At 48.0% G+C, this 21,745-nt stretch overlaps 1 protein-coding gene across 2 annotated transcripts in view; it reads right to left on the bottom strand.

Moving 5' to 3' along the window:
* The window catches only part of FAF1 (Fas associated factor 1), a 155,555-nt gene that overhangs the window by 45,339 nt on the left and 88,471 nt on the right, over window positions 1-21,745 (bottom strand). For both annotated transcript variants that reach the window (XM_071809880.1, XM_065842071.2), the window contains 4 exons: window positions 11,933-12,028; window positions 10,189-10,315; window positions 9,278-9,341; window positions 8,294-8,375 (listed from right to left, as the gene is read on the bottom strand). In XM_071809880.1, coding sequence (XP_071665981.1) covers window positions 8,294-8,375; window positions 9,278-9,341; window positions 10,189-10,315; window positions 11,933-12,028 — 369 coding nt within the window. The remainder of the gene's footprint in view (window positions 1-8,293; window positions 8,376-9,277; window positions 9,342-10,188; window positions 10,316-11,932; window positions 12,029-21,745) is intronic.

Here is a 21,745-nt window from a genome sequence, read left to right as displayed (position 1 = left end):
TAATATTTGGGTAGCGCTGTCAGCACCATCGGGCTGTGCTGTGTCCCCACAACCATCTCACGCCACCCTTTGGAACGTGAGTCTGTGTGTATGTAAAGGTACAAAGCGGACTGAAAAAATACAAGGAAGCTATGAGCTAGTTAAGGGCCTATGCCTGCTATTCAATGAATTATAAATACCATTCAGAAAATTACAGCTTGCCACTCCCCCATGCCCATATGTATTATTTACCTTATTTTAAAATCCTGCTTGAACATATGTGCTGAGACAATATGGTAGATACTATTTTCAGACTATTTAAAGTCATTTCAAATCTCTTCACCAGAAGCCGCTCTGAGCACGGTGTTTATCGATGTGCATGGATACAACAGGACACAGGATGCAATTCTGAGACAAGCTGTCTTTGTCACAAACCTGTGTGGCTATCACCTCGTATACAGGCTCTGGATAAAACTTAATGACTGTTTATAAAAAGAAGAATACATTTGAACATTAGGCTTTGGGAAAGGGATTAGTAATTTGCATTAATGTTTGTCTAATTTAATTTAAATGTTCTTCAGAACCACGTACACATGTGCCAGGAAGGGCCATTAATAAGCCCAACATGCAGAGATCCATATAAGTGCAGCCAACAATGTTGACTGAACCGAAACTTGAAAATCCAGGGCACTGATGCACAATATCAAGCAATAAAGCAGCATTGCTGTGGTGATATTTAATTTAAAAAGAAGAAAGCGGCAGGGGAAGATCAGGCACTGTCTGTTTTTGAGGATCAGCCGTTCTGCATTTCAAAGCGTCGATCCCTGCAATATCCAGGTTACTGTGCTAGAATCTCGACCATTATATAGCAGTTGTAAGAGAGGGAGGGCAAAGATGTGTTTACTCAGTGATTAGGGCCTTAGAATAAGCCCCCAGCTCCTAGAGAGACAGCTCACCACTTATTCATTTGGAGCAATTCACAAAGCCCAGAAAGATTAAACATCCATGCTGAGAAGACAAGCAAATGCAGACGGTGAAAAAGAAATAAAAATTCTTTAAAAACTCTGAGATGACTTCATTATTTTTTCCACAAGGAAACTTTAGGAAAGTGTTTAGTTAGAGAAAAACCCACATTGACCTCTCTAAACCCTTAATCTTTCCTTTGTGGTGGCGCTGCTTTGTGGTAAGCGGATGGCTTTGCTCTCCTCTTTTCAGCGGAGCAGACAGAAAAAAGGGCTCTTGAGAAACACTTTTACTTCCAAAGAAATGACCCCACGAAACTGTTAAATGTGAGACGCCGTACCACGGCGTGTTTCAAAATACGGACGGTTTTAGGCTTAAAGATTTACGGACAAATTTTAGTAAACAAAACAGGCACACGCACAATCGATGTTCACACTGAGCTGCTTTACGGGTGAACGTGATTTTCGGCAACTCTCCCGCGCACAGACCGAACCCGTCCCACGCGGAGGGCTCGCTGCGTCCGACGGCCCCTCGAGCGCCGCGGCGAGAGGAACCCAGCGCGAGGAATGGTTTGAGAAATCTCACCGGAAGCCAGGGGACGCCTTTCTCCTCGGAAAAACGCACGATTGCCAAGGCTCACGGCTTGGACGTTGTTTTGCGGGGTTTTCTGGCCTTGTGTGCGGTGGTTTTTGTGTGTGGGCTGTGGTTTTTCGTTGTTTTCCTCACTAACCCATGGTAATGTGTATTTATAAGCAGGGGGTTGAATTATTTTTTCCCAAAGGCTTTGAAAAATCAGAGTAAATTCTGTAATTCTATGATGAGTAATGCTGAGAATGTTTTAGTCAATGCTAATCAAACAGGCTTAGCAAGCTGTTGAAAAGCCTTGACTTCATCAAAGAAGCCAACTAATGCAGCACCAGCCTGTTCCGCGTTGGGTTTCCCAAAACCATAACGACTTGGGGCTGTTTCCTTAGCACAAAATTTTAACCAAGAAAGAAGATTTGATGTGGAAGAAGTTTTGCTGGCGCCTAGGAAGGCAAGGGATACCAAAGAGGTTCCAAGTGCTGAAGAGCTGGTGGACTTTCAACTGAAGCCAGCCAGAGATGTGTTTTCCAAGTACGTGGATGCTGAAGACAAGAAATGAGGGAAAAGCTGGCACGGGGGCAGAAAGAAGCACAGGTCTTCACCAGGCTGAGGCTGCACACGATCAGCCGGTCGGGGAGAGCCAAGCCGGTCAGCCAGCTCCTCCTAACAGGAATAACTTGGATACCTCAGCAGAACATGAACTGGGATGAGAACAGCAAGGGAGTCATAAGGGTCAGCGAAACCACAGACCTGAACGGTTATTTTTGAATCTCAGGTTTACAAGTTCAACTAACAATCGAGACAAAAACATCCACTATCTGCCGTCTGCTAGAGGCAGGAATGTTCTTTCAGACCCGCAGGCTAACGAATCAAGATCCCCGTTATTATCTATTGGACACCTTCCAGCAACATAATTCATCTCGAAGAAACAGTGACACAGAATCCATACAGACCATGACAGGTTGTTTGAACGCTCTCCCAGGTAAAGATATGTTTTATTTTAAGCTTGATTTAGTCTACTCTCATCTTTCAACTATTTGATCCTATTATGCTGTTGTATCTCTGTTTCAATCAGTCAAACTTGTAGTGGTATCTTACATAATGCAAAGAATATCCAGTAATTAAAACCAAACTCAAATAAGATCTACCAAACATAAGCTCTGAAAGAGAAGGAAATGTAGAGTGTGGCACACAATTTCTATAAACTTTCATTATTTAAGTACAAAGAGTCCTGAAAACAGACCCATACCCAGGACCAGCCCTTCAGGTACGAAAGGTGATGCAGAATAAAGGGTGTGTAGGCACACGACAAGACTACGAAGTTGGTATGTTGTAGTAAAAGTTTCTAAGCAATAATTATCCACAAGTTCAGAATGAAGAATTAAAGCACAGAGCGGTTAACACACATCAGACAACACTGGAAAGAAAATGGAGGTGACTAACATCGGACTTAACAGGAATTTATGTCCTGACGTCTACCACAGTGCAGCTGATTTGCTCTTCCCAGGTACCTGGAACGATACATCTATACCATCTATACCATCTAGACCACGTCCATTGGTGTTCGGGTTATTCACGTTCAACCGGAACGTGTGAAGTAGCCACGTCTCCCCCCAGGGCCCCACAGGCACCGTGGGAAGCTCGCCCGCACTGCGGCTCCGTCGCCCCACAGCCCGGCCCGCACGGGGCTGACGGAGCACGCGTGAGAACACGCTCAGTTCCACCTTTGGCCTGGCAGAACCACTTGCCTAGATATTTGCCTAGTCAATAACCACATGCTGTTACACACTGCTCTGGAGCGGGTGCCTTTTTCACCTATGCGGCAAACTTACATTTTGCAGAACCCCTCGTTCATTGGACTTGGGAAGGTGCTTGAACATAACGGTCACGGGGAAGAACGAGATGACGAAGACTAAAGCAGAGGCATCCTGTTTGGGGTCAGAACCCCTCTGTCCTGCATGAGGTGCCGTCTACACTTCCAATTTCTCTGCCGAGACGAGGCTGCAGAGTGGCCAGTGTTGTTCCTATGGAGCACTCTGACAAAATCTTTTCTTTGCATCCTCGGGGAATCTTTTTTTCTGTATTAAGTTCAGCATGAAGTTAATTAGCTGAAACAACAATGAGGGGCAGTTTTCTGTTTGACAGATAAAAATGATGCTACGGAATGCCCTGTATGAAAGAATATTCTGCTATCACCAGAAAAACCCACCAAAGCTTTTATTTGAACACGGCAAATCACAGGAGGAACGCTCTTCTAGGCAACCAAGAAATAAAGCACCAATACATGAGAGGGATGGTGCTGCCGCTAAATTGAACCTGAAAGACAGAATTCAAGGAGAAGAAAAACATCATTCATTTTGAGCACGCAGGACTGGATATTGATGTGACAATGCCAATCTGTGCTGAGAGAGATGTTTCACATATTTATTAAAGGCCAGTGGACAGCAGGGTTGAGAGAGGAGCAGAAAGATAAGAGCTCCTGCAAAGGTAAAGAGGATGTCTTGATTCTTCCCGTAATAAAAGAGTAGCAACCACCAATAAAAACGAACAGGCAACAAGCTCCAGTAGAAGAAAATACTTCAGTATTATCCAAGAAAATAGCTCAGTGAGATCCGGGATCTTGTGTTCACAACAACACCGCCCTGAGTGAGGACAGAACCGTTGATGTTTCAGAACACAGGCACCCACAAACTGCTTTCGGTTGCAAAGAAACCTCCCCAAACACCTTGTTTAGAGTTGTCCGCCATGAGATTCCTTCCGTGGTTCTGGTTTAGGTATTTCTATGAGAATGTAGCTACTTGAGCAGGAGGAAGCTTGTTTCTCATAAACTAGTCTAACAGAAATGCTAGTTTCCAATTGGCATTATAAGCAGAAGTCGAATTTCATAAAAGAACTTACTTGTTCATTTAATAACCCTCTGTCTCTCTTTCTCTTCCTGACCCAACTAAAACCAATTCATATTGAAGATGTTTTCTGGTGCTGTGTGTACCGTGGGGCTCGGAAGCGAACACCACAGCACGTCCCGAGCTGCAGAGGTGACCGAGGCTCCACTGCCCAGGACGCCGGTCGGTAAGGGGAGAGCGCTGCAGTGTGGCCGCTGTGTCCCGCACACAGACACACAGGTTCCGAAGCGCAGCTCCAGCTGCAGCGCGGCCGCTGTGTCCCGCACACTGACACACAGGTTCCGAAGCGCAGCTCCAGCTGCAGCGCGGCCGCTGTGTCCCGCACACAGACACACAGGTTCCGAAGCGCAGCTCCAGCTGCAGCGCGGCCGCTGTGTCCCGCACACAGACACACAGGTTCCGAAGCGCAGCTCCAGCTGCAGCGCGGCCGCTGCGTCCCGCACACAGACACACAGGTTCCGAAGCGCAGCTCCAGCTGCAGCGCGGCCGCTGCGTCCCGCACACAGACACACAGGTTCCGAAGCGCAGCTCCAGCTGCAGCGCGGCCGCTGCGTCCCGCACACTGACACACAGGTTCCGAAGCGCAGCTCCAGCTGCAGCGCGGCCGCTGCGTCCCGCACACAGACACACAGGTTCCGAAGCGCAGCTCCAGCTGCAGCGCGGCCGCTGTGTCCCGCACACAGACACACAGGTTCCGAAGCGCAGCTCCAGCTGCAGCGCGGCCGCTGTGTCCCGCACACAGACACACAGGTTCCGAAGCGCAGCTCCAGCTGCAGCGCGGCCGCTGCGTCCCGCACACAGACACACAGGTTCCGAAGCGCAGCTCCAGCTGCAGCGCGGCCGCTGCGTCCCGCACACAGACACACAGGTTCCGAAGCGCAGCTCCAGCTGCAGCGCGGCCGCTGCGTCCCGCACACAGACACACAGGTTCCGAAGCGCAGCTCCAGCTGCAGCGCGGCCGCTGCGTCCCGCACACAGACACACAGGTTCCGAAGCGCAGCTCCAGCTGCAGCGCGGCCGCTGCGTCCCGCACACAGACACACAGGTTCCGAAGCGCAGCTCCAGCTGCAGCGCGGCCGCTGTGTCCCGCACACTGACACACAGGTTCCGAAGCGCAGCTCCAGCTGCAGCGCGGCCGCTGTGTCCCGCACACAGACACACAGGTTCCGAAGCGCAGCTCCAGCTGACCTCATTCCAGCTCTCTACCTACAACTGCACTATCCTGGCAGCAGTGGCTCTAAAAGAGACCATATATGTTCATCTTCACTATCTAAAGACTGGAAATGAAAACCAACCATAATAAGAGCTATGCAAAACACGGGTAACTGACCCATTTCCAAACATTTTTACAAGGCACTTCTTTCTCTGCTAGCACTTTCCTTAAGCAACTCTGCATTACCAGCCTTTCCAACACGAGAAAATGAAAACCACTAAGATGTCACAGAACAACGTCTATCTCCTTTAAAAGAATCCTAACCCGTAATCTGTGTTCAAAACACTTCTTCTGACACAAGTTAATTTCCTTAAAATAACCCAGACTACCACACTGCTGCAAAGGGCGTCAGGTTGATGTATACTGGTGTTTTCTGAGGGAAGAATCACCCAGGACACAGACCAAAGCCGCGGGTGCCTCGCCAGGCCCCGCCGGGAAGGCCGCGGCTCAGCCCGAGCCTCCGTGGGACGGACCGAGCGCGGCATCGTGAGAACACTCTATCCAGCGCAGTGTTTTACTTAGTGATTAACCACACACCGGCTGATGAAGCCACCCAAATCCTTGGTAATCCCACCACTCCAATAAACATTTAATGAGTATATAAGTTCAAAAAGCCTAGCGGAGGATTTAAACCTCCAATCTTGTTTTTATTTACTCTTGGAACTCAATTTCTCACTTCAAGTGAAGAATGCTGGTGCCTGAAGCTCATCTGTTGCCCTGGTAAAATTAAGTGCCCTCCACAGTATACATCAGAAGACACGACACGGGGGTTGCAATTTCTCCTAAGCCTTTTTTCTTATACTGATATACATATTGAGTTATTTTATGAAACGCAATTGTTGAAATATAGGATAATGTATCCCTTTTCTCAATGCGAATTCCAGGAGGCAGTACTGAAATCACTTGTTTGTAACAGGAAAAATACAGTCAAACAAATGGTATATATACATTTTCCTCCCTTTGTCTTAAATCAGAATGTCACAATAAAATAATGTCGTTCTACAGGGCAGCTGGGGAGAAGGGCTTCCAACAATTCAGGCAATATTGGAGAAAAAATAAGCCCCAAAACTAATGCTTTCCTAAGTCTGCAACCTTATCCCGATGAGGATCTGCTCTGACTACATCACAGAACACCCGCAATGCAAGGAGACGTGAACTCCAGATGAGCTGTGTCCGCGGTGTATGATGTACCCGGAGTATTAAACCCAGACAACGGTACCGCATTAACAGTACCGCATTAACAGTACCGCATTAACAGTACCGCATTAACAGTACCGCATTAACATCAGACTCACAGGTGTAAAAGAGTCTCTGTGGAAGCCCCAAGGGGCTCTCGTCCATTGTTACACTGAGGCGCTGTCAGCATTTCTGACGAAATGGCACAAAGGGAACCTTCTGACACAAACATTTTTCTTGTTCAGTCAATAATTCAATTTGTTTTAAACATGCTCCAAGTTCCAACTTTAGCGAGTTACTGTGAATTAATACTCTGCCACTGATTGTTCTGTATCCATTTATATTCTGAATCTGCACAAACACATGAAAACATTCACTAAACCTGAAAGTGAGAGAAGCTGTGTGCGTGTTAAACCCGCACGCTTACGGGAATGGCCGACACAACACAGCTGCTCCGTGCAACGCGAACACCTACAGCAGCCACAGCGCTCCTCATTTTAAATTAAATATCTATCGAGACAACAAAAAGTAAATTTAAACAGCATGAGTTTCTTGTTTGTGTTTCAGCTTTATCTGTGCTTAATTATGCTGGGGTTTGGGTTTCTCCTCAGTGAATTCGAGTCACCAAAACTTAAATAAACTATCCCCATTCTAGTTTTATTAAAATACTGATTTTAAAACTGCATGGAATAACAGAAACTTGAGCTGTCTGGTTGGATGTGCAGAAAGCTAAATAACCAAACCTTAGTACTGGAATTCACTTGGCAGATCTAGGCTGTACCAGGGGAAAAGCGCCCTGTCTTGCAGAGACCGTTCAATCCAAATTTACAATTCCATTGGCCGTCCCCAAAGCAGGCGCCATGCGCCCGCCAACAGCTCTGCGGCGCTGGCGCTCGGGCACGCACGCCACTGCTGCGGAACAGGCACCGCGGGAGGGGAGGGGAGGGGAGGGGAGGGGAGGGGAGGGGAGGGGAGGGGAGAGGAGGGGAGGGGAGGGGAGAGGAGGGGAGGGGAGGGGAGAGGAGGGGAGGGGAGGGGAGGGGAGGGGAGAGGAGGGGAGAGGAGGGGAGAGGAGGGGAGAGGAGGGGAGAGGAAGGGAGAGGAAGGGAGAGGAGGGGAGAGGAGGGGAGAGGAGGGGAGAGGAGAGGGGAGAGGGGAGAGGAGGGGAGAGGAGGGGAGAGGAGAGGGGAGAGGGGAGAGGGGAGAGGGGAGGGGAGGAGAGGGGAGAAGGAGCAGCTCTGCTGACTCCACCCAGAACGCAGCCCGAGTGCCCGGAGAGCCCGACCCACCCCCCCCCCGTTCCGACAGCCACGGTAACGATTGTAGCCAGCAACTCAGCGACCACAGCTCTTCACCAACAGCAAAACCAAGGTAACTCCAAGACGTAGCTTACCTTACCTTTTTTAAACCACAGATGAAACATGAACAGTGATTTCCATCCCCCCCAGATTAGATAATTTTAATACACACTTACATCTCTAGCTTTCCCATAGAAGGCTTCTTGAAAAGCAGCCTCTAGTGATCCAATAAAATAAACAGGATGACAGTCACCGTATCTGTTTGAGATAAAACTTGCAGTTAATTAAAAATGACACGGATAAGTAATTCGTATATTCTGTGAAAATAACATATTGGCTAAACTTTTAGAAAGATGAAGTGCTACACCTCTCCATACTTCCCTTCTGTCCTTTAAAGCCACCTGTTCCCTAACGTTCAAAAGCTCAAAGTAACTTTACTACCTTAACGAATTTTAACATAAAAACTTTGTTTCCATACATAGACATCTCCAGTTCTATATAATTCTTCAGTCATAACTTATTTCCTCTATTATATTCTTAGAGGTTAACTGAAGGCTGTTCTTGTATTACACATCCATGCACCTCACATCTATAAATGAACATCTCATCCCAGAGCAGTGAATACAGACGGTACAGCCTTTGCACTACATCAGTTTGCACCGTCCACCCGTTAAACAATGAAACATGGCAAATGTTTAACAACCTATGATTTGGTAGCATAAAGTTAAAAAAACAGCATTTCTATGCTTTGTGAAAGTCGAGATTTATCCAACCACTTCATCAGTGTGAAACTCACATTGCAACTCTATGTATTTTTCAGCATTCGTGAGCTTCAGCTTCTCTGTTCCTGTATATCAAATTAAAATTACTATACGTAATCAGAATCCTTACCAGCCTTCTGGACCCTTAGCAAATTAAATAATGATATTAATTAGTGGCAAATTAAATAAGGCAAGAATCTGTCACTCTAACTTGGACTGAGAAATACTTTATTTCAGAAAGAGTTCTAAAAATGTTTCGTTGAAATAAATCAGATTAGGATGCCCAAATACGCAATGATCCGTAAGAACACACGTACGCTGGGTTTCTTTTCGTTGTCATTACTCACTGCACGTGACCCCGTGTGTCACGAGAGGCGCGCAGCTAACGGGTAAGCTTACCTCGAAGAAAACTCGGCTGTAAATTGTAATAAGGCATCTCCTTCATTTTCAGCATTTTCTGGCACTTAAAAAAATGAAAATTATAAATTAAACGCAACCTATGGAAACAGATTTTCACATGCAAAGTCACTTTGCTTCACGGATCCTTTATGTGGACAGCTTGGCGAAGTGCCTACCGAGAGACCACATACATTTCATGGAACACTGTCAGCCTTCAGAGAGAGGGGACCTTTCCAGGCCCGTTCTCATGAGTACATTCAAGCTTTCCAAACAGCAAAGCCATCCCGTCCGTATAATGCGATCTGGCACTTGTTCAGACTGAACGCTCTGGACTCACTTAGTATATTAAAACACAAGGATTGCTCTGGAAGGTCACCCACTATATTGCTACTTACTTTTCTTTCTTTTTTTTCAAACTTCCTATACATAATGATAAAAAAGTTTTCCATATTATTACACATATTTGCTTCTAGATATAGATATAGATAGACTAATGCAAGCCTGAAGTAAATAGTTGCATGTAGGAGGTACCTGACTGCTCCTGCTCAACCTTTTTCAAAATTCAAGCGCAAATAAACACTGAGAAACTCGTTTAACGTAAATGACTAAAAACATTGATCACCACACGATGCTGAAGCTGAAATCTGGAGAGTTTTCAGCACAGGAAAGCAGAAGTCTAGTTATCTACAGGAACGTTTGCTTAGAGATCAGAATTTCTCTGAGCTGAACTACTATTGTTGAACTACAGTCGCTGATGACGTTTGCAGCCTCTTCATCTGCTGCATCGCTCGTCACGACACTCAAACAGCCCTCAGATCGCACCAACAGATCCTTTCCCGTTCCATGTTCCGCAGACCCATCTCCGCCCCCGCTGCTGCTGTAACTGAATTAACTGAATTAATTCATCTTACTCATTGGCGATTTCCTCAGGGCAGAGGATGCTACTCCAAACATTTCTCCATCATCCACTCCGAACTCTGTCGCATCTTCGAAGTCATCTCCATCGCTGTCACTGACCATGTGAACATCGGTGCACTGCTGCACAGAGACAGAACCAAGACCCAGCATCAGCCGCTATTGCAGACATCGTCTGAGGTGAAACACGGAACACACACGCGCTGAAACATACTTACACATTTCTAGAAAAAACCTTGATACTCTGCATCTTATTGTACTGTTTTATGCAACATTATCAGCTTGTTTTACACATAAGATCTAATTGTTACCAGGAGGCTGGCTGGCAGACATATGTGACCAAACACGTAAGGAAATGGCTCAGTATAGCCATAGCTGAGCAAATCTTACCCAGCTTCATGCTCTTTCCCATCTAACAGTACTAAAGCTGGTTTAACTGCACAAGAAAGAGGGAGAAAAGCCACACACTATGAACACTTCTAGACGCCCAGGTACAACACTGCACGCTGGGGCGCAGTCCCTGGAACGGGGGCCATCTCCGGTACACAAACTTAGCACCTGCAGTCCTAACCTGGCACACCAGGCTGCTGAGTGCCAGGGTGGTTTACCTGGCACACCAACACAAAGGTGAAAACTCGACATCTTTGCGCAGGAAGCCAAGGTCCCATCTGCGCCTCCAGCTTCCATCGTCACACCTTTTGGGTTTCTTGTCTTCTGAAATGCAGAACAGCTCAGAAAACCTTTGTTTTAGCTGTTCAACATTCACCTGTCTCTAAACTGAGTTCTTCCCATGAGCAACTCTTCCAGCTCCGCTTGGCCTCGGAGTGACGGTGACAGGACACCACAGAAAACCCACGGGAACCGCTGAAAGCGCAACGACGCTCTCAGGAACGCGAGATCCCGGCTCCAGCACGTAACTGACCACGAGCGGAGCAAACAGCCCCAGACCCGCTGGGCCTCTCCCTACGACAGCCACACAGGAAGAACTTCACGTAAAGGATGTCTGCTGGATGAAAGAGCCATCAGAAAATTCTACAGGGTGGAAAAACTTGTAGTTTTGAAAGAATGAAGTAAAGAAGCAATGACACAGTTATGCTGGCAGACCCCGGAGAAAACAATAACCATCTATTCAAGCTGCTGTGTGTTCAGGCACAGCTAGAACAGCGCTGTCTCCCCGTCCTCTGACGGCTAACAGCTCCTCTCCAGGGCCGCACCTTGACCGGGCCTCACACCTCAGCCGGGCTGGACAGACGGACGCACGTCCTTGCTGTGCAGCGAGACACCCTGTGGGCTACAGGTGTCCAAATAACACAGTGAGAAAGGTGTGTGGGAAATGGGAAAAATCATTATATTAAATTGATTTCAAGGAAGGACAAAGGCATTGGAAATTTTAACTCAGACTATTAATAGCTAGAAACAACAAAGTGAGAGATTACACCGTTTGCAAACACCTCCTTCTGCTAGTACTAAAACTATGTTTCAGCCTTCTGTTTAATTTGAAGTATTTTTCAACGCTTAGTAAATTGTGGCTTGCTTAGTTTATTTCCCCTTTTCCTTCAATAACTCATTTACCCAGCTCCTTACTTGGTCACAGCGGCACGTTACGGGAATTGTCAACCGATTCCTTTACGATGCAACTCTGCTGACGTATTTGACACGTGAAGGACGGTGACCATGGCAAAACAAGTTTTCCCTGCTTCTTTCCAGAGCACACTTTTAAAATCAAGATGGTGTTCTCACCTCCTCCGACTGTTCCCTTGTTTGTACAGGTGAAGATCTTCTTCCGACTGTAAGTCGATGGCAAGGAAAAGTCAGTCCCGCAACGGCGAGGGTCATCTACAAACAAAGCAAGCACTGCTCAGTAAACCACGCTCTCGGCGGAGGTTCCTAAGGGTGCTCTGAGGTTCAAACTGAGGACTGCACTGCAGACCAAATTAATTACGTAAACATAAAGAAAGAAGCCTGGAAAACGAAAATGATTCCTTGTGTAAAAATATCCAAAGAAACAACAACAGAGCTTTACAGGTGTGTGCACAGAGTATCAAACAGACTAAATGCAACTGCAAACTCAAAACTGTCTGAAATTGTTATGATCTCCTAAATCAGCGCTGAAGTTCAAACCATTATTTGTACATTTCGACTTCTATGTTTATACGCCATGATGAAGCAAATGTACATTTTTCTTTCCCAACCAATAAGCAAATGTTACAGTGAAGATGAACCAACCGGACAGACAACGGACAGAAGCTGCCGTCATCAGAAAGACAAACCATTGGATGCCTGCAAATACACCTCGGTAACATTTGGAGATCTGAGCCCACGTTGCACTTAAAAACATGCGAATTGATACAAGTGAAAACGGGAATTGTCCACTTTGCTCCGTCCAGAGCCGCCTGTGCACCACACGTCCTCAGCACCCCATGCCTCACTCAGCACCAGCGCTGTCACAAGGGGGACGACCATGGGAGAACCCTCAGAAGCACTAAGCCCGGCCTGGATAACACGGGGGCTTAACGAGCACCGTGAACGGCTCTTACACAGACACAGCCCGCTCGCTTTGGCAATGACAAGTGTTGTATGCCCCACAATTCTTAGTGACGTCGAGAGAGACACCTCTGGCTGTGTGTTTAAAATGGTCTTCCTAACGGTTCCTGCACAAGAAACACAGAGATTTTCCAGATCCTATCAAAATGATCACTGCTTTGCAGGGCACAGAATAACAGACATTATGTGTTTCAGAAATACAGCGTCCTCCTAATTAGCCTGCAAAAACAGTAAGGTAAAATAACTTTCAATCATCCTTAACAAAAAACTGAGAATAAATGATAAACCTTAAATTCCACTCCCTGCCACGAGCACTGAAAATACTCCACCTATTTGTATAGATAATGCGGAATGACTTCACCGCCTGCTGGACCCACAGACGCGTGTGCTGCGGGCCGGGGCGGGCGGCCCCAGCGGGCGGCCCCGTGCCCGAACAGCCAGCGCCAGGCTCCAGCGCGGGGCTGCGCACGGGCTGAAGGGAACCGGGTCACAACACTGGCAAAACGAATATAAAGAGGACACGCAGGGCAGGACCAATTACCCACGAAACTCCTGTGACAAATGCATAAGAACTGTATTCTCTGCAATAATGCACTCCTTTAATTAATATTTTTATAAGCTTTTAATAATAAACAAAACCCAGCTGGTCTAAAGCCTGAAACTTTGCTCTGTAGTTACCACAACATATAAAATACTGGTAAAACGTAAACTCGCACAGACCGGAGTTCCCCATCTAACAGCATCAAAACCCCTGGCAGATGCCTGGCCAGGCTCCCGATATCTTTTACAGGCACGTTAAGGAAGGAGGGTAAGATCAACAAGCCGTCATTGCGCTGCTTCATCGCTTGGCCGAATAGCAGGGTGCTGTATTCGAACGTGAGGGTGGTTGGGCTTAGCACACAAAGCACATAATTTAGCTTTTTGGTTGTTATAATCTAAAGCAGTTAAGGAACACTCAGATTACCTAATCCCGAATATTTCGGGCTAGCATCTCTCATTTCTGCTGCTGCAGCTCTCATACCCAGCCCAAGACGACACGCTCCACCCAGTGTGGTGCCGCTCCTGCCTGTCCCTCTGGAACGCGGTATCCTCAGAGCACCACATCCAACCAATTCCAGATTTACCATTAATGTGCTGGGTATTGATATTAACCCTGGTGAAAACAGGCAATGCCTTCTTTCCCCGGTTGAGCAAGAGGGAAGATGAAGCCGCGGATCACCCGTCAGCGCTGCAGATGAACCTGCCGGTGGTGCCGCGGCGCGGAGCCCCGGCCGATCAACCACGGCCACAACGGGGAACCGCGCAGCGCCGCGACCCCAGCATCGGTTAGAGAACGTTTCACGCCTTGCTGTTACCATTGTACAACCTGGGCACTGCTTAACAAGTAAGAGAAGACTATCTCCCGAAAAATATCCTTACACTGTGAAGTCAAATTTTGGTAGAGATTATACAAACATATGGAAACCCATACCCATTTATTTTACTCTGGAAGCAATAGCAGTATGTGAGCAATATTCAGAGTATTATTAAAAGTCACTGTGAGTAAAAAGTTATCTAATGAGTTAAGAATATAAATTCACGCTAGATTGAAGTAGTCCCTGAAACACGGCTGTTGTACGGAGGTGAATTCCACCACAACTACCAACTTCTGATCACCTTTAATGACTGTTATTGCAGCATGTATCAACTCTGAAATCTAACAGATCTCTAATTTCTGCCCACCGTTTAGTACCTGGGCCATAACTGGCTTGTCAGCATTAGCCAGCTATGATTACCTGTCGGAAGCAAAGATATGAACAAACGTGACAGTGTCACCCCAAAATAACATTCATAAACCAGGGGTCATCTGCTGAAGAAGAGCTCGTTCTGGAAGCTGCACGTTGGGCTGTAGTACACGTGGAGACTCATAATACACATATATCACATGAGAAATTCTTAATCAGAAATGAATGCTCTGTTGCCTACAGACTGAAGCCTAATCCTGGTTTAAATACTCCATGTGACAGCCCTTTCACTGTGCTCAAATGCGAGTTGCTTCGCTTTTTCATTTACTGATTTACTCACTGATACATGGCTAATGTATAAAGAAACAACCACGAGCAGGTACATTTCATAACGCGCCACGCGCAGTGACTCAGAACGACTGCAGACAGGGTGCCGCAGCAAAGGCCTCCGGGGGCCTCCTCCCGCTGCCATGGAATTCCATCCTCCTTCTTGTTGAAGTAATTACGATGGTAACTGCTGCCCCTCGCCGGATGAGAGAGGGGGTGAGGACAGAGGGGTGAGGAGGGAGCTTTATCCAGCACGTCACTCTCCATGTTAAACTTACTGTTCCTATTTGTAATTGCACGAGCTAATTCCCAAGTATGACAGATGTCAGCGACACCACAGACGTCTGTATGTCTGCGTTCTCTTGTAGCTCGGGAAAAATCTGGTCCTTTTTGAAGTTTGAAAAGGAACAAAAAGTTTGCGAAGGAACAGTTCTGTCCTAGCTTTACTACTGCACTCTACACGTAGCTGGCACTGCCAGCTGGGTTTGGACACAAGGCCTATCAGGGATCAAACACTGCCACAGCCCAAGGGCAGCAGGAGCCCCAAGGTAGCAGGCAAGACAGAACAATTAATGGGTTTTCTCCATCCTGTCTGAGTAGCGTGGCTCCTGCCTCCCCGCATCACCACTTACCGTGGTGTAATTACACATTAAACTATCTGTCTTGTGTTCAGTGTGTAATCTCACAAACTCAAAGCGATCTGTGATTTAAGAACTCGTGCATGTTCATGTTTAAAAGTAATGTTTAAAACTTGGAGAGATTGAATGTCTTCTGTGAATTAATGGTTATCTTTTGCTTTGCTCTTTTCTCAAAGCCAGCAAGTATCCTGTTGTTAGTCAAACTGCTGTTATCCGTACAGAAATACATCATATCTATAAAACAAGTGCTATCACAGCAACGACAACCAAGTACCCCACTGTAAATTTAACAACCAAGACTATTAAATGCTTTTTGTTCAAATTTACTGAAACACAGGCTTTTTTTGTCCCATGAAACTGATTACGAGACTTCAAGAGATTTCCCGTGCAGACCGAAGGGCTCTCTCCAGTCTACACTGGTCAACAGTTTTAGCCAAGCTTATTACACAATTAGAAAAACCCAAATCAACCAACTGCTCATCTACCAGCAGGTAAACCCGCATCCCTCCTTGAACAACAACAGGCAGCAGATGTAATTCTACATTAGTCACTGCGTCTTGTGACATCAAATAGCACTGGCTGGGAAAAACAGTTCAAGTGTGCTCCAGGTTTGTTTGTTTCATTAAACTATTGTACAAATACTAAAATGAACAGAAGAGTTTTACAAACTTGACAGCCCTTGAAATTAACTTCCTCTGGAAAATAACTTCATTTTCATTATGCAAAAAAATCTTGACAGGCATTGAATGTTTCATTTTAAACACTAACGGGATGAAAACATCTCTGGGGTGGAGTGCGCTCAGGTTCTACATCAGCACGGCTATTTCAGCTCCTCACAAAGTGTTGCTGAGATAATTGCTGCTGACAGCTTTATTCAAGGTTCATTTCACTTCTTCTCCTCCTTTCCTCTGTTAAAGCTGAGCGGGCCCATGGGAAGATCCACCCCGCACACCTGCTCGGGTTCCTCACGTTACCGAGCCCAGTCTGGACCCGTCACTTCACATTAGCACCGTGACAGTGACTTATCGCAGCTTAACGTGGAGAGGTTTCTATGCAGCCACCAGAGCAGTGCCAGCGAACGCCACCTAACCTGTCAACACAGCCGGCAGCAAACCCAGCCCAGGGAGCGCGGCGGTGTTCCCATGGTAGATCTTCGAACTACGATGACGATGAAAAGCACAAAGGAATGCTGGAGCTGGAAAACAGAACCCCAAAGTTAAAAAGGGTCTGACGTGGAAAAAGTGCCTTAAATATGAATAAATCCAAAAAGTGTTGATAAAATCTTTAGATTTGGATTAAGAGATGGCTTTGCTGAATTCTCCAAAACTCTTCTGTGGTTTATTCTAAAAGGCTGCATATTAAACATACGTATCTTGTTCCTTCTGCTGCCGTACAAAGGGAGATCTTCACGCGACGTGTGAAGCAGCAGCAGCGTCAGGATGCTCCGGACCCGGCGCGTGGAAAACGGCACCCGGGGCAGGGACGAGGCGGGAGGGCCCAGGGCCCCGCGAACCGGCACCCGCGGCTCCCGAGAGACACCGGACGGGGTGCTGGGCCCCAGCACAACCGCGATACAGCCTCACAAACACGGTCAGGGGTGCTGGGCCCCAGCACAACCGCGATACAGGCTCACAAACACGGTCAGGGGTGCTGGGCCCCAGCACAACCGCGATACAGCCTCACAAACACGGTCAGGGGTGCTGGGCCCCAGCACAACCGCGATACAGCCTCACAAACACGGTGAGGGGTGCTGGGCCACAGCACAACCGCGATACAGCCTCACAAACACGGTGAGGGGTGCTGGGCCCCAGCACAACCGCGATACAGCCTCACAAACACGGTCAGGGGTGCTGGGCCCCAGCACAACCACGATACAGCCCCACAAACACGGTCAGGGGTGCTGGGCCCCAGCACAACCGCGATACAGCCTCACAAACACGGTGAGGGGTGCTGGGCCACAGCACAACCGCGATACAGCCTCACAAACACGGTGAGGGGTGCTGGGCCCCAGCACAACCGCGATACAGCCTCCCAAGCACAAGCGACAGCTCCGTCCAAGCTGGCTCTGGAGCCGGCAGCCCCGGGACGCGGGGTCCGTGCGGGGCCGGCTCTCGCTCCGGCTGCGCTCGTCACAGCCGCGTTCCCGTGAATCTACTGCTCTTGGTTGCCGGCTGAATGAAAGAGAAAATGATCCTGGTCTGGATTATTTCTCATTTGGTCAAGCCTAGTTAGGCAAGTTAGGTATTACAGCAGGATATTGTAGTACTTCGTGTTGCTTCAAACCACAAATATATTTAAAGGAAACAAAAAGGAAATAATATTTTCTTGTACAACAGATTCTAATAAGAAAGAAATATCCTTCAGAGACTGAAATAAATACCCGTGATCACTTACAGAGCTCATTCTTCTTCTTGGACAAAAACTGTAAATATTAAAAAGGACAAAAAATCTGCCAAGCCATTTGCAGCTATTTGAAACACAGGGTAACAGAATTAAATCAACGCTGAAAGACCTGGAACACAGTTAGGTATAGACCATGAGGCTAATTGTGGATCTCGAGTTAATTACTTTCCACTGATACGTTTTCTCAATGGTCTTTCAGAGGGGTTTTTCTTGCCCACGGCGATCGAGCGCGCTGGGCTCCAGCCTCGGCCATTCACTGTGCGCTCCTGCCCCGGGATTTGCAGTCCGTGCAGGGACAGCCGCGCTTTCACGTCGCGCTGACGTTAACGTGCGCTCACAAAGCAGCAGTAAAGGAGCTTCGTGTTTGTCACAACGCGCACTCTCTAATTTAGTAACTGCTTTACACTGACATGCAAATAATGACACATTTCCCAAATTTCCAGTTCCTCGGCAAGGCTTTCGCTAATTACTTAGTGGTTAAAACTTGCGCATGTAAATTGGTTAAGTGGGCTTATTAATAAGTACACCTGTGTGATATCATCTATAAAGCTTATATGCCCGTGGACTGGTCGTAACTCAGCGTACGTTCCTGAACGGCCCAGGAACTGCAGCGAACAAGCTGCGCTAAGGCTGACGAGGGCTGTGCACAGAGCATCTGGGATGCCCACCCCTCTCCCGAGCTGCAGGGGCTGCTCTGGGGACAAGAAACGCCAGGAGTCAAAGCGCCGACCCGTCCCACGTTGCCAAATGAGGGCCAAGGTAAACAAAAGATCTACAGGAGAAAGGACGAGGATCCCTCTGGTACCCAAAACCACGGGGAAGCACCAGCAGGAGCCCACCCACCATCGACGCTCTGCGGTCTGGTTACGCTATCTCGTGACACTGCTCGCTTGCTGCTGATGTTCTAATGGCAGCCACGAAAAGTTCAGCTGCACTTGACACGGATTTAGACTCATAACAGCCGCAAAAGCAATGAACAGAGTTAACCTATTTTCCTATCCTTCCTTTCCTCAAAATTCTTCACAGCATAAGGGCTGAAAAGTAACTGGGGTTCTAACACCATCCTGTTCCATTTGCTGGCTTCCGTGTTGAGACTGTGTTAGTTTTCTGGTATTTTCTTCACATAACCGCCATAGAAGATGGAATAATAGAATTGTTTGTCTGATCACACATCATCTAATTTTTGCTGTTCAGACGATACACAAAACTGCTAAACAGATCTTTAAGGTAAGAAACAACTGAAAGTGAGACAACAAACAACAGTACAAACCAACAACCAGTTTGACTCATCCAGATCACGTATTGCCCACAGATATTCAGATACATCTTGGGAACTGCTTTGCATTCACAGACAGTATCAGCCAACGCTGGCACGTTTCTGGTCCATGGTGGGATGCCATTTACTTCCCGCACCGTGCGATGCTTTGGATGGCAAACAGGAGCGCGCCCGGGCTGCTTCCAGCACTGTATCGGTGCTTGGCAGAGCTCGAGCAGCTGTGCTCAGCACCGCTTCCAACAAACGGCTCACACCCGATGGGACTCAGCGCTGCCTCGTCCTCCCGGCTATCGCTCCTCCAGGAACGGGATCTGCAGTGCCAGCTTCCTGAACACACGCTGCACTGGCTCCTGACAGCGAGCTGCTGAAAACGATCAGTGCTTCTGGTTTGCCCTGTTTCCTTTACCTGGAATTTATGAAAAGGCCTTTAACTCTTTGCATCAGCAGAATTAAAAGCACCGAGTACATACCCTCCTCAATTAAATGAAATGAGTTCAAAACTGGAAATAATAAATCATATCAATACAAATCAACACGTTAGTAGTCATCAATGGTAAATGGTTGTGCTGGGGTAGTTACAATTAAAAATACATTCGTGTAATTCCTTTCCTAAGACTACATATTGAATGTGCTTGTTTGTATAATGGTTTTGAGTGTGACAAGAGAAAGAACAAAAACACAACTAAATAAAAATGATGCATTTATAAAGGGTCTTTCTAGTCAGAGACCTCTAAGAAGGAGCCAAACGTAAAGCATTCCCAGCATTTTAGACTGGATTTTCTCAGCCATCCAACTGAAGTTACTTTTCTTTGACTCTTCTAAAGTCCATCATTGAATCTCAGGCCTCCTCAGAGAAGCGGGAACACCCGAGCTGCGTGAGGCGTGTTATTAACTATCCCATCAGAGGAGCGGATTAGCTCCACTCTAAGCGTTTTAAAAGTCATCTATGGACTAACTTAACATTATTTAAATACCACTTCTGTTAAAGGAAGCATTTGACACTACTACATCAGGCTCTACGCACTAGAACAAACCCCAGTGAAGTTCTAGCAATAGCAAACATCCTCACTCTCATAAAACAGAAGTGATGCTGCAATTATACACAACTTTCTTCCACTATTACACGGCAACCCCACTTACCACACGCTTACTTAAAGTGAAACTGTTTACAGAGTCCCGAACACTTTCAATCTGCTGTAATGGATTTTCATAGGTCTTCCAGAGAAGCTCTGCTCTGCTTAGAGTGGAGTTCTGTTACAAAGGAAACAAGCACCACTGCACAGTCCTCCAGGAACAGTGCAATTACCACTTATCAAACAGGTGTCTGCTGTATGCCAGGGAGATTAGCGCTTCCTATTCTGCTCTCTGAGAGTAGAATCAAAGAGAAGCTGCTACTATTAAACGACTGAGGAGAAAAGTCTCTGATAATTGCTGTCACTAGCTTCTCTCAGCAGGGCGTGAAGCACATGTAGTCCTGCAAACATCTCAGCACTGAAATGAGTATTTCAGTCCCTACAAGGTTAGAGCACCTGAATAAGACCAGTCCTGTCACCTGCATCTGAAGTGTGCCTCTCTGCACTGAGCACCCCGGAGCCTCGGCCCCTGCTGCCTCGTGCCACCCCGCGTCCCCTGTGCGTGTCCACGGGTGCCGCCTCGTGCCACCCCGCGTCCCCTGTGCGTGTCCACGGGTGCCGCCTCGTGCCACCCCGCGTCCCCTGTGCGTGTCCACGGGTGCCGCCTCGTGCCACCCCGCGTCCCCTGTGCGTGTCCACGGGTGCCGCCTCGTGCCACCCCGTGTCCCCTGTGCGTGTCCAAGGGGCGGCTGGGCTGCTGCAAGCACCGGCGTGCAGAGACGCTCCTGCCACAGCACGGTGGTTGGTGAGGGCACAAAGGGACCTCAAAGATGAAGCTCCAGAAGTGTAGAGGATGAACATTTTTAACAGGGTACAGCTGTAGGTTAAACTCTGGCTAAGTGTAATTTGATCACAAAAGGTGATTTTTTAGCACATTTTCAATAACGGCTTGTCGAGAGAGAGTTATCTCAGGAACAGATCTCTGAAAAAGTGAGCAAAAGCACTCTCCTATGAAACCCGGGATACAGCTTACTACACACAAGGTGCTGCTGGTGCCCTGCACAAGGCACCACTGGTCTGGAGGGAAGCCGGCGGAGCACCAGGCGCAGGGCAGCCAGCGGTGAGTGGCCTGCACGCCGGCAGACCAGACAGGCGGCTCCTCGGGCTCAGCCGGCACCGCGCAGCGCCCGCGCTGGCCCGGGCTGCCCACGGCCAGCGGCTCCCCAGGCTGCAAGGCGGGCTGCGACAGCTCTCCCCAGAGAGCGCCACCAGGACCCGGGACAGACACACAGAGGAAGAGCGGACACGCGGACGGAGAGGAGGAGGCACGGCGCAGGACACGGTGCCCCCTGCACTGCATGGGCCCGGCTGCCCCGCCTGCACCACACCGCAGTGCACCTCAGCCTCCTCAGCCACGGCCACCTCAGCCTCCTCAGCCTCCTCAGCCTCCTCAGCCACGGCCACCTCAGCCTCCTCAGCCACCTCAGCCACCTCAGCCTCCTCAGCCACGGCCACCTCAGCCACCTCAGCCTCCTCAGCCACGGCCTCCTCAGCCTCCTCAGCCACGG

This window comes from Patagioenas fasciata, chromosome 6, assembly GCF_037038585.1.
Source record: "Patagioenas fasciata isolate bPatFas1 chromosome 6, bPatFas1.hap1, whole genome shotgun sequence".
NCBI classification, from domain to species: domain Eukaryota; kingdom Metazoa; phylum Chordata; class Aves; order Columbiformes; family Columbidae; genus Patagioenas; species Patagioenas fasciata.
This window is presented reverse-complemented; position numbering and strand designations above follow the sequence as displayed.